General features: G+C 40.0%; 1 protein-coding gene across 4 annotated transcripts in view; it reads right to left on the minus strand.

The window, feature by feature from the left end:
- The window catches only part of ACP3 (acid phosphatase 3), a 52,288-nt gene that overhangs the window by 26,972 nt on the left and 11,282 nt on the right, over positions 1-14,034 (minus strand). For 2 of the 4 annotated variants that reach the window (XM_002759611.7, XM_008983833.5), the window contains 4 exons: positions 11,231-11,326; positions 7,687-7,773; positions 7,086-7,238; positions 2,014-2,112 (listed from right to left, as the gene is read on the minus strand). In XM_002759611.7, the coding sequence (XP_002759657.3) occupies positions 2,014-2,112; positions 7,086-7,238; positions 7,687-7,773; positions 11,231-11,326 (435 nt within the window). Of the gene's footprint in view, positions 1-2,013; positions 2,113-7,085; positions 7,239-7,686; positions 7,774-9,306; positions 9,429-11,230; positions 11,327-14,034 lie in introns of those variants that run through there. The other 2 variants (XM_054246879.1, XM_008983835.5) reach the window with 2 other exon arrangements.

The following is a 14,034-nucleotide window of genomic DNA, read 5'->3' on the forward strand; positions in this document are numbered from 1 at the left end:
CTGGTGTGCACTACGGAACTAGCTGCCTGTTAGTGGGAAGAAATCCCCCATATTTGGTCACAGAAGTCTTCTGTTTGTGTTGATTGGTGTTGAACGAAAAAAATAGGAAAAAGCATGTTGAGTATGTTTTTCACACACAAAATATCACAGACAAAATTGTTAAAATATATATAAAAAGCTTCTAAAAACTTATAGTAAAAGGAAAATCAATCATCTAAAAGAAAAATAGTCAAGGGATATTGATATAAAAGGAAATACAAATGGCATTTAACTGAGGAGAACACATGGACATATAGAGGGGAACAGCACACACTGGGGCCTCTGAGAGGGTGGAGGGTGGGAGGAGGGAAAGGGTCAGGAAAAATAATCAGTGGGTACTAGGCTTAATACCTGGGTGATGAAATAATCTGAACAACAAACCCCTATGACACAGTTCACCTATATAACAAAGCTGTGCTTGTACCTCAAACTTAAAATAAAAGTTAAAAAAGGAATAACCCCCCCAAAAAAAACAAAAAATGGCATTTAACTAGAAGATACTCAAATTCACTCATCACAAGAAAAAGTACTATAGTATAATGTTGCATAATAGTTATGATAGTGAGCTTCCTTGTCTTATTTCTAATTTTAGAGGGATGCTTCTAGTAATATCATTTTCCACTTATCAGATTTGCAAAAATCCCCCGAGTGGTCCACATACTGTTGGTAAGGTTGTGGAGAAATGGGCACTTGCATGCAGTGCTGATATAAGTAGAAAGTAGTAAAATCTCTTTGGAAGATAACTTAATATTTCAAATTGGCCCAAATGTCTACTTCTGGGATATTATCCCACAAGTATTCTTTTTTTTTGAGATGGAGTTTCGCTCTTGTTACCCAGGCTGGAGTGCAATGGCGCGATCTCGGCTCACCGCAACCTCTGCCTCCTGGGTTCAGGCAATTCTCCTGCCTCAGCCTCCTGAGTAGCTGGGATTGCAGGCACGCACCACCATGCCCAGCTAAGTTTTTGTATTTTTAGTAGAGACGGGGTTTCACCATGTTGACCAGGATGGTCTCGATCTCTTGACCTTGTAATCCACCCGCCTGGGCCTCCCAAAGTGCTGGGATTACAGGCTTGAGCCACCGCGCCCGGCACCACAAGTATTCTTGTGAAACTATTTAGATGCACAAGGTATTCATATATGCTCTTTGTAAAAATGAAAGATTGAAATATGACCCATATTTCTATCACTAGGAGCTGGTTAAATAAATTATGCCATAAATATAAATATTACACATTTGTTAAAAAAAGGAAAAGAAAGAAAAGGAGGAAACTCTTTGCATATAGACATAGAAATATTTCCAAGATATTTTGTTAAATGGAAAAAAACAAAACAAAACCAAGGTGTTCAGCCCTATGAATAGTATACCACTTTCATGTAACAAAAGGAAAAACTATCAGAATATATTTCTGTGTTTGTATATGCATAAGAAAATTGGAAGACTACATAAGAAAATAATGCTAGTGGTTTCCTGTGGGGCCATGGAGACTTCCACTGTATTACTTTTTGTATTTTCTAATTTTTGGACAGTATGAATGTATTATTCATTGAAAAGATTATTTTAAAAAGTACACAGCATTTTATCTATCTTTCGTATTGTGCTCAAAATGGGTATTTTGCAAAATAGAAACATAGAAACAAAAGAGACTGTCCTTTGTATATGAAGACAATAGTCCCAGCCCCTCAACCTGAATAAGGCAAGTGATTTTAGATTTGTATTTGTTCTCATCCAAATACAGTTCCTTTCAAGACACTGGGTAAAGGATTCAAAAGGACTGGCTTGTCTATTGGTTTGTGAACCCTGTACAGGGAGTGAAAGCCAGAAGTGATGACTTCCCTCATTAAATATTCTAACCCATTGCTATAACCAGCCACTGACAGATGCATTCATCCCATACTTTTCAGAAGCCAAAGCTTCATCTTGTGTCTTGGCCCTCATGCTCAAGTACACCACTAAACAAAACTAGCTTTTAACCTTGTAAGGGTGCAGCCTCTTCTGAAATTCTTCCGATTTCAAAGTCTCATTCTCAAGTTCTTGAAAACGAGGGCAGTTCCTGAAAGGCAGGTATAGCAACTGAGGAAAGAGAAAAATCATAAAACCTTTATGAGTCAGAAGAACTTTGCTAAAGATGCTGCAGCAATATTTTAAGCCTCATTAGGTCCAAAGCAACCTTAATAAAAGATTCACATGTGTTTGAGACGAGTGGAAATTCCAAAATTGAGGAAAAAGAATGAAATGATCTGTAGGTCTTAAAATAGTAGGATATGTATTCAGAACTGAAAATCCTTTTTTTTCCTTTCATAAACTTGCCGTAATAGGACTGTGCTGTTGGTAAATATTTACACTTCTCTTCTCGACCTTCCGTGCGAATAACTGTTATCTTACTTTCTTCCCAATCCCTTTCATTTCTTGCACTAAGTGCGTATCTGAACACATGCACACCACCTTCCCCGCAACACATATACATATGGGGAAATGAATTTGATTCTGGAAAAAATCTTAAGTCAATTAACTACTCATTGACTTCAGTTTTTGCAAATTTGCAGACTGTTAAAATAAGAGTACATGTTAAATACTTAGAAAAACATACTTCAAAAACCTATGGTGAGGACAAAGTTGTCGTCCTAGAATTAGTGCAAATTTGACAGTGTTTTGTAATTTAAACTATAAGCCACAGGTTTGCGGCTCTCAAGTTTATTTTGTTGCCCTTACTTTCCATCTGTGGCTAGTCCTGTATTTCTAGCCCTTGGTAGAAGTACAGGCAAACTATTGTCAGGCCAGTGCCTGAAAGTACCACTTAATCACATGCACATAACAGTGAAGAATGTATACAGGTTTCTTTTATGTCCATTGCTTTAAGTCTAAATTTGCATGCATGGCATTCAAATGTTTCCGTAGGAGAAATTACACTGTTGAGAGAAAAAGCACAAGACTGGCCTGGATTCATTACAGGCCTGGATTTTAATTAATTTGGATGTTTCTCTTTTTCCTTAAATTTTACATGTATAGGGCTAAACTTGGATGTGTTACAAGAGCATTCTGCCTGTCCCTGAAGCCACAGGCTTAGGATCTCTGCATAAAACTGTTCCCTGCCTTGAACACTCCCCGAATGACTTCTGCTCCTCATCTAGCCATCGTTCTCCAACTATATCTTTATGACGAATTCAACTTCATTTTTAACCCTTCCCTCTTTGTAATTTTCCCTGCTTTTGCCAATGACAGAATGTATCAACCTACTTCATAATCACTTTATCTTCATGGTCCCCTCCCAGTCCTGGCCACCATAACTTGTGTTTCAGCTCCTGTGAGAGCTTTTCATTTGGTAAATCAGCATTCACTCTTTCAACCATCCTAATTCATTCTTCACACAGCAGTTACACTAATATCTTTTATTATTATTATTTTTTAAGCATAACTCTTTTTAAAGTATCAATCACATCATGTCATTTTGTAGTTCATGACCTTCATTGGCTTTCCATTTTACCTAAAATTAAATCCAAACTCACTACCACACAGACCACATCAAGAGTCTGCATGAGTTGGCCTCTAGGAACTGCACTGCCCTCCTCTCCTGTTACTGTCCCTTGTCACTCCTCTCCGGCAGCACTGTGGGCCTTTTTGCTGTCCCTGAAGGCACTGGCTTAAGAGCTCTGCATTAACTGTTTCCTGCCTTGAACACTCCCTAATTGACTTCAACCCCTCTTCTAGCCACCTGCACCAGGCTCTAAGATATTAACCTGTTTCATTTATTTCCAGGAACTCATCACCATGTGGCATTATTTTATTTACTTTTTTTTTTGAGATGGAGTCTTGCTCTGCTGCCCAGGCTGGAGTGTATTGGTGTGATCTCGACTCACTGCAACCTCCACCTCCTGGGTTCGAGCAGTTCTCCTGCCTCAGCCTCCTGAGTAGCTGGGACTACAGGCATGCACCACCCCCAGCTAATTTTTGTATTTTTAGTAAAGACCGGGTTTCACCATGTTGGCCAGGGTGGTCTTGATCTCTTGACCTCATGATCCACGAGCCTCAGCCTCCCCAAACTGCTGGGATTACATGCATGAGCCACCGTGCCCGGCTGCATTTACTTCTTTATCATCTATTTCCTATAAAATGTAAACTTGATGAGAGTCAGGATCGTGTCTGTCCTGTTCACTGCTGGTTTGTCAGTGCCCAGCCCAGCCATCTTGGTAGCTACTCGGAAAACACTTATTTTAAAAAGTTGTTTCCTGTCCATCATTTCTGATTCTGTGTGGCACCTTGTCTTACCTTGCTTCTCTTCCTCTAACATCTTTTACCATCTCATTTCAGGCCTCATTTCTTAATTCCCAAATTGCTTCAATAGTTATTCTCTGAGGCTCCAGTGTCTTTTTCTTCCAAGCTATTGTCAGGCAGGTGCCCAAGAGTACCAATCACCACATGTGCATAATACTGAAGAATGTATACAGGTTTCTCTCATGTCTATTGCTTTAAGTCTAAATTTGCATGCGTGGCTTTCAAATTTTTTCATAGGAGGAATTATATTGTTGAGAGAAAAAGCACACGACTGTTCATTAAAGGCCTAGATTTTAATTAATTACTTTCTGGATGTTAATTTTCTCTTCCAAAAATTGAGTCAGGCTGAAAATAAACAGAATAATCACCAAGACATCTGTCTAGAATTTTGCAGTTTACAGTGTGTTTTCCATATATATGTTTTTTAACTAACTTGATTCTTACAAATCCCTAAGAAGAAGTTAGGCGGGTGCTGTTTTCCCATTTTCCAGAAAGGAAACTGAGGTTTAGAGAGGTTACTCAAGCTCATATAACTGAAGTGGCAGTTGGCTCTCAGACTTAGGTTTTCCAACTTCAAATCCAGCCCTTCTTCTAACGTCACACTGCCTTTCAACTCAAGATTCCTTCTGGCTATTAAATTTAGATTAGACTCTAATCTTTGTCCAATATAATTCAATATAATCAATTTTATTTTCCTTCTCTTTCTAAATAGGAACTTGGGGCACAGAAGAACAAGTATCTACATATTCACTCACAGCCATGTTTTTGTGCTGCCATCCTCTCCTTTCCTCCCTTTGCTCTGAGGTCTGGTTCAAGTTCTCACTCTCTTATGAAGACCTGAATGACTGTCCTATGGTAACTGCATGTATGTCTCATTCTCTGACTTCACCCAGCATATGTGGCTTGTACTTGAAATTATTGCCTGCTGTCTTATAATATCTTCTACACATTTTGCACATGCTAATTTGTTTTCATCAAATAAATTATAAATTAGAAAAACTTGACCTCATATTGCTCTACAGCATTCAGCACAGCTAAATGCTGGGAGTAAGCTAGTGTTGATTAGTTTCATTAGATTTCTTAGTTGATATGAGAGAATTTTTTTGACCTTAGTGAATCAGATAGATGGAAGCCATAGGTAGATAATGTTCCCTGCTTCCCTCTTTCTCTCCCTCCATCACCCTGTTTCTTTCCTTCTCTTCTACTAGCACATGCATTTTCTTTCTGTGTACCTTAATTACTATTATTCAGGGTTAAGGGTTAAATAGCTGCTGTGGTCTATGTTTTGCTGAATTTTGATGCTGCTATCTAGTCTTCATCTCTGCAGAAAAGGCTGGTAAAAGTGATTGTTTTTTCTTTTTGGAATAAAATATTCATAAATGCTTAAGAACACTGGTAATAATACTTCCCTCCTGATGCTGTGAAGGGAAAGCTATAAATAAATCATCCTGTGTTTTCAAGAAACAGCAGAAAAGGGGTTGGAGTCGATTTACCTCCAGTGACTTTCTACAAAGCATTTGGGAAAAAATCCTTAAGTCACTAGATGCAGCAATTAAGTCAAATTTCTAGGGGTACTGGCAGGGCAAAGAGGATAGTAACCTATCCCAGAGGTCACTGGGCAAGAGTCTGGGTCCAGCAATCAGGCTAAGCTTCAGCCATAGCGAGATGAGATGGTCATGCCTATGGTGGGACTGCAGGAAAATTAGGAATGGATTCTTTGTCCCAAACTATTTCTTTCATATAGCCTTAAGTTCCACACCTGGAAGATTAGATATATTTATTACTACTTTAAAAATATCAGTTCCTCTGAAAAGGCTAAAGAGTGCTTGATTGGTCCCACCTTGCACAAATACATTTGAGAGTTTCTCCCAAATAGCCCCATTCAGGCAGCTTGGTTTATAATACTGGGTTCTTAAACCTGGCTCCCCACTGGAATCATCGAGGGAGATTATTATTTAAAAACTGATGCATGGGTCGACCTTCAGACACTCTGATTTCTTATGGGGAGTGCCCTGGGCATTGGGATTTTTTAAAAAAATCCCCAAGTAATTCTAATATGCAGCTAAGCCTGAGAATCACAATTTCGTATGGAAGAAAATTGCTCTGGATTGAAATAGGCCTGTTTTAATCCCAGAGTGATGCTTGCTAGCAGTGTGACTTTGGACCAATTTGTTTGTTATTTAACCTCTCCAAGCACTTATTTCCCTCACTATAAAAGGAGAACAAGAATATTGTCCATTCAGAGTTGTTATGAAAGGTAAAACAATGACTCCTATAAAATGTTGGGCAATAATTATGCACTCAAATCTTTCTTTTTTCTTCTACCTGGGAATGTGGATTTTCATGAGCAGAGGAGTGTTTGGCAGTGTAGAGATCTTTGGATAATATGGAGAGAGGAGAAACCTGTGTGGGGCACCAAAAGCCTGGAAATTGAAGGCAGAACACTGGGAGTCTCTTGCTTTCTTTCTCCCCCGTCCACCTCCGTGTGTGTGTGTGTATGTGTGTTTGTGTGTGTGTGTGTGACAATGAGGGGCAAATTACCAAGAGTTGTAAGAGTGGCAAAACAAAGTGGATCATACAGATCCAAAGAGAAATTTGGTTCCTGCTCTCTAGGGCTTTCCATGTCCTAAATTGTCCTTTGTGTCTTTATTCAAGAAAGAATTAAAACTTCACAGCTCAAGGAGTGTCTGGATTCCCAAATCCACAGCTACTGGATAGCCTGCCTTCCTCATTCTAGGTCTATCTGAACTCTCTTGGTTTTCCCGAATACTGACCTGATCTTCAGAAAGAGGGACTGTGTGCACCGGGATGGGCTGCCAGGGTAGGGTGGGATTCCAGATGCTGTGACCCTCTGGGGGAAACAGGGCTGCCAGGTTTGTCATAGCACTCATCAAAGTCCGGTCAACATCTGTGCTTCGAATATAAACCTAGAGTAGGAAAATCGAAGCAGAAGTGAACATAAAGGGAACATGAGGTTTTTTCTGCAGAGCTGCCAAGGTATTAGAGAAAGAACAGGACATCCACAGTGAAATATGACAGACATTGTGGTAACATCAGAATCATAATACTTGTTAAGGAATGAGCAATATTATGATCATGGTACAAAGCAACCTGGTTGGCCAATAGTTGAATTGACAAATGAGATTAAGCCCTTGCTACTTGTCAAGCCAAAGTATTTATTCAAGTGTTTATAAACTCTTGACTCATATTCACAGATTTTTAGTAAGAAAAAGTAGCATAAAGAAGAATATATTTGTAAACAAGATCTCTGACTTGTAAAAGTTTCTCGGAAAACAGGCAAAGCACTTTTATATATGCAGATTTATTTTAATTCTTTCAAAGAACAAAGTTCCCACTCTTGGCTCCCCAACTTGCCTGTTCATGTTTATAGGACTCATTCAAGAATTTTCTGTATCTCTTTCTTATGTACTCTCCAAGTTCATAATGCTGCTCCATGCCCAGCTATAGGAAAGAAAATAAAAGCAAAAATTAATGAAAGTAAGTGCTATGATTCACATGATCATAAAAATTCATTGACTTTTTTCATATATGTGTAGAATGAACAATGGTATGCTTTCACAGTTCCACAATAATGACACATATTTAAATAAAACAAGAGAGCTGTAGTAATCTTTACAGTTCCCTGACTCTCTGAGAAAACTCATTTGTCTTCATTAGCACTTAACATAGAGATTTGCACATAGTAAGTGATTAGTTGATCATTGGGTGATTGATCTAAGTCCATCTCTGGTGTAGTGGGATTCTTGTTGGTAGAGCATTCAAAGAGACCCATTTGGTGGGGGTTTTGTGGAATAAGTTCAACCATCTGATGAGGTTAGGCTTGATGAATCTCAAAGTCTCAAATTCTGTGTGCAAGGGTTTATTATCTGCACAGTGTATTAATTCCTGGTTCATAAAAAATTAGAGCATGTTACTCTAAGTGTGGTCTGTATTCACTTCACTTGAAAGAAATCACTTGATAGAAATCAAATTGATAGAAATCACTTGATAGAAATCAAATTCTTGGGCCCCACCCTTGATCTACTGAACCAGAACCTTTGGGGGTGGAGCACAATAATCTTTTTTAAACAAGCTTCTGATGGACAGTAATCACTAAGATGCATTGCATTAGCTCAGTGGTTCACAACCATTACTGTGCATCAGAAACAAAATTATCTGGCGGTGCATGTTGAAATGCAGATTCCTCAGCATGTCCATCAGAGATTCCAGTTCATTAGTTCCTGAGTGGGGCCCTGACATCTGCATTTTAATAGGTCTCCCAAGTGACTCACATGCTGATAGTAGGCCACCATGCTTTGGAAACCCAGCATTCAAGTTTGCCTTTAATCCAGGGACTTATTAGAGCTCTGGGTGCTGGAGAGGAGGTTGTCACTGTGGTTGCTGCTTGGTCTTGGTCCCACTTGTCATTTACTTGTCACTCTTGTCATTTGCTTGAGCACCTCTATAATCATCTCCCATCTAGGATGGGGATGAGGTGGGAAAAGAATAATGTACCATGACCTGAGTAGCGGAGAAGGAGGTACTTTAGGTCTAATTGTGCTCTAACTTACAGTTTAAATAGTCATCTGCATAAAGCAGTGATTTTCACACTTTAGCATGCACAGAATCACCTGGAGGAGAGGACTCATTAAAACACAGATTCCTGGGCTTTAATTACAAAGTTTATGGTTCACTGGGTATTGGGTGAAGCCAGAGAATTTATATTACTGACAAGTGCCCACATGATGGTGATGCTGCTGGTCCAGGGAGCACACTTTGAAATCACTGATCAGAGAGCTGTCACCTTATGATTATGCAGATTAAAAGTACCTAGACAAGGCTGGTGGAGTGGCTTATGCCTGTAATTCTAGCACTTTGGGAGGCTGAGACGGGAGGATTGCCTGAGCTCAGGAGTTTGAGACCAGTCTGGGCAACATGGCCAAACCCTGTCTCTACTAAAAATACATAAAATTAGCCAGGCATGGTGGTGCTCACCTGTAGTTCCAGCTACTTGGGAGGCTGAGGCATGAGAATCACTTGAACCTGGGAGACGGAGGCTGCAATGAGCTGAGATCAAGCTGCTGCAATGAGCTGAGATCGAGCCACTGTAGTCCAGCCTGCAGGGACAGAGCGAGACTCTATCTCAAAAAAAAAAAAAAGTACCTAGACAAGGGTAGGAATCTGAGCCCTAGAACCTTGTCACCTCAAACACGGTCCATGTAGCAGTACCATTGTCATCCTTGGGAGTACATTAGACATGCAGAATCTCAGGTTCCACATCAGACCTGCTGAATATAATCTGCATTTTGAAAAGATTCCCAAGTGATTCACTTGCACATAGAAACTTGAGAAATACTTCCCTAATAGAACAGATTCTTGGATAATCAAGGTTCTTCAGAAGAACTCAGATCCTGCAGCCTAGAAGAATCTTTTTTTTTTTGAGACGGAGTTTCACTGTTGTTACCCAGACTGGAGTGCAATGGCACGATCTCGGCTCACTGCAACATCCGCCTTCTGAGTTCAACAATTCTCCTGCCTCAGCCTCCTGAGTAGCTGGGATTACAGGCATGCACCACCATGCCCAGCTAATTTTTGTAGTTTTAGTAGAGACGGGGTTTCACCTTGTTGATCAGGATGGTCTCAATCTCTTGACCTCGTGATCCACCTGCCTCAGCCTCCCAAAGTGCTGGGATTATAGGCATGAGTCACCGCGCCTTTTGTTTTTAATGGAAAAATATAACAGCAGAACAGGAGTCTATACAGAGCCATAGGTATTAAAAAACAAACCTGAATTTATGTAACCTCTCTCTCATTCAAAGAGACAGAAGATGGGTAAGCTATGGTGAGAAGAGCTCTGACCTGGGAGACAGAAGATGCTGGCCTCAAATAGCCTGTTGGAGTTTTCTTCTCCATGAAATATGTCAGGACAGTAATACTCAGCCTTGGCTACATATTAGAGTGAACTGATCTCCAAAGAGCTTCTAAAAGTCCCAGTGCCCAGGACACTTACTATACCAATTAAATAAGAACCTCCCAGGAAGACATCAATATATTTTTTAAACCTTTCCAGATAATTCCAATGTTTGGGCAGGATTAAGACCCATTAATTTTGGTGACATTCTACCCTAAAGATTCTTTGACATTTTCTTAATACATTTAAACAGGTCAGGGCAGAAGCAATGCGCCTGGCCTTGTGGCTCCAAACAGAAGAATCTTTCAATCTTATAAGCAAAGGGAATAGGGCTTTGGAACAGTGACTCAAGATGGCTTTGCTCCCCAATTCACCTTCTCCTTAGAGATGCTCTTCAGAAAGTCTCCCTGTGTTTATCTGACCACTTATAAGGTCAAATCCCAATATATCCAGCTGACGAGAAATCATATTCTAATATCAGCACTTTGGGGAATCATGTTTCCCAATGCTGTTGATTCAGCTTATTGATTATAATTACCACTTGGTGTTCTTCAGCATTTCTAAGCTCATGTAGTCTTTGTTCATGCACATCTCTTACACTTAAATAAAGTCAGAAGGGTTAAAAAAAAATCAAAACAAACAATCCTATATACATTTCCCCTTGAGACTCATCAACAATCTTTTTTTTTTTTGAGATGGAGTTTGCTCTTGTTGCCCAGGCTGGAGTGCAATGATGTAATCTCGGCTCACTGCAATCTCCGCTTACCAAGTTCAAGTGATTCCCCTGCTTCAGGCTCCTGAGTAGCTGGAATTACAGGCACCTGCCACGATGCCTGGCTAATTTTTGTAATTTTAGTAGAGACAGGGTTTCACCATGTTGGCCAGGCTGGTCTGGAACTCCTGACCTCAGGTGATCCACCTGCCTTGGCCTCCCAAAGTGTTGGGATTACAGGCATGAGCCACCACAACTGGCCTCATCAACAATCTTTAGCTAAAAGTCCCACCAACCTGGGTGAGTTGGCCAAATCCTTGTGGCCATGAGGATTCCTTTATGGGGTCAGTGGGAAAGGTGTTGATGGGACTTCGGTCTCCGTGCCGAAACACCTGAAAATAGATGTGAGACAGTGATGTTTTAAACGTCACTTGGGTGTTTTGCTTCTGCTCATTATAATAGATTTTTCTTCCCCCAAATCATTGGCTTTCACCTTTGGCTTCCCATTGTAATCACCTAAGGCATTTTAAAAGATTCTGAGGACTGGCTCTCAACCTTAGTGATTTTTATTTAATTAGTCTGGGATGTGGCCAGGACATCAGGATTTAAAACATCTCCCTGGGTAAATCTCTGGTTAAGAACCACTGTTCTAAGCTCACTAACACTTTCACTGTGCTTCAGGTAACGTTAGAATCAAGATGATCAGCGCTTAGAAGGCAGGTGATACATATATGGAGATCAGTTTGTATATAAATAGGACAGAAAGGAACATAAAGAGTACTGCAGACAAACTCTGATGAGAAGTATTTCTCCCTTAAGTATGATTACAGTAATAATGGTATAACTTTTTTTTTTTGATACCAAGTCTGGTTCTGTTGCCCAGGATGGAGTGCAATGGTGAATCCCAGGTTCAAGTGAATTCTCCCACCTCAGCTTCCCAAGTAGCTGGGACTACAGGTGCACGCCACGATGCCCAGCTAATTTTTATATTTTTAGTAGAGAAGGGGTTTCATCATGTTGGCCAGCCTGGTCTCAAACTCCTAACCTCAGGTGATCTACCTACTTCGGCCTCCTGAAGTGCTGGGATTACAAGTGTGAGCCACCGTGCCCAGCCATTATAACATTTTATACATAACAAAAATAATAGATTTTTAATACCGCTTACAATTTGTGACCATTCTGAGCCAATGATTGGTTTATTTTTTGGAGGTTAGGAGTGAAAGATTGCAGGTAGGGAAGTTAGGAAAGCTAATCTCAATACTTCCATAACATTCTTCTCTATTTGTACCCAGGTCATGCTATTGTGATTGCACATTTCTCTTTGGGAAGAATAGTCTGGACTTTTGAAATCTCGGTGCTTTGATTCTAATATGCTTTCTCAGTAGAATATCAAACCAAACACAAAGCTATCTTATGAGCAAAAGGTAAGGAAAGAAAACACTCAAGAAGTACAAGATGAAATCTACACTGATGTCAGCAAATATTTTTAATATAGAGAAGGCTGCATAACACCTTGATTCATCTGAGATTACCTGTACCTGTCACTTATACTACCTGGCTAAGATGTTCCATTGAAAAGTAAGCCAAGAGCCTGCGCTTCTGAAATTCTGTAAAACAGTTTAATAGACATTGAATAAGAAAACAATGTCAGATTTTAATCATTTTTGAGAAGAAATTCCAAGAAAGTGGGAGATGCTTGGATTGTGTATATAGTATCTGAGGAAAACAGATCTTATGGCCCCCTAAACCAGTGAGAAATTAAAACTCCAGTAGAACAGTCTACAGAAACAGGGGCAATGATGCAATAAATCTTAAGCAATCATTTTGGTCAGGTGAGCAATTACTGTCATGAATGATCCCCTGAAGACAGGAAGAGCAGCTGCATATTTTTTTGTGAGCACCTGCAGTTACTAGTCTCTAGGGGCGACTTGGTCATGATCAGAAATGACTCTGGTTAATCATTGATGCCTCTTTCCACAACTGAAGTACATTTTAGACTTTTTAGATCCTAGGTAAATGTGTCTTTGAATAACTAAAGTTGTTACATGGTTTCAATAAATTACAAACCCCACATTGTTTAGTTTCTAGGACTTTTCAACCTTAGCATTTTTGACATTTGGGGCTGGATAATTCTTTGTTGTGGGGGCTGTCCTGTGCATTGTAGAATGTCTAGCAGCATCCATAGCCTTTACCCACCAGATGCCAGTAGCATTCCCCAGCTGTGACAGCTGAAAAGGGCAAATTTTCTGCCCTTGGGGGCAGAAAATCACCCCAAGTTTAGGGCCACTGAGTTAGCCAAAGAGAAGTCAGATGAGAGACATTGTAATAAAATAATTTACAATGGTTTAACCACAACGGTAACTCCTTAACATTTTTTGAACACTTGCTTTGTTCTGGAAACTGTGCGGGAAACTTTGTTCTAAAATCTAGGCTTCTCATAGAATTAATCTTCTCATTAGTTCCACAAAGCAGTTACTATTATTATTTCCATTTCACAAATGATGACGTTTACCTTAGTTAAGTGACCTGTCTAATCTCACACAGCATGTAAGTGGTAGAGCTGATATTCAAACACAGGCGATTCCTCCAACACCAGCATACTTAACCACCTGTGACAGGTTCACTTCTGTATGGTCACACTCCTCAGTCGCACCAGCTAAATCTGTATGGTCTGGGATCTAACGCTTCTTTGTTAATTCTACTCAATATAGTCTTTTCCTCTAGGATTGGAAGAGGTGTGTGTGTGTGTGTGTGTGTGTGTGTGTGCGCCCGCGTGTGTGCGTGTGTGTGCGCGCGCGCGCTTTCTATCAGAAAAAAACAAAACTTTGATACAGAAACTACCCCGAAGGCACCATGAACTATGTATATTATTGAAAGAACAGAACCGAGGTTATGCAACTAAATGACGGAATAGCCTGAGAGAGAGAAACAAGTGTGGTCACCTTAGCTGAGTGTGTTTTAAAGAGCAGAGAACCGGAACATAATCATGAGTCTTGGGCAAGCTTTCTCACTCTGGCGCATACTCATAAATAATTGTATTCCCCTACATTTCAGTAGGTTTTAAGTGTTTCCTAAGTGTTTAAGTGTTGCTCAAACATGC

This window comes from Callithrix jacchus, chromosome 17, assembly GCF_049354715.1.
Source record: "Callithrix jacchus isolate 240 chromosome 17, calJac240_pri, whole genome shotgun sequence".
In the NCBI taxonomy this organism is placed as follows: domain Eukaryota; kingdom Metazoa; phylum Chordata; class Mammalia; order Primates; family Cebidae; genus Callithrix; species Callithrix jacchus.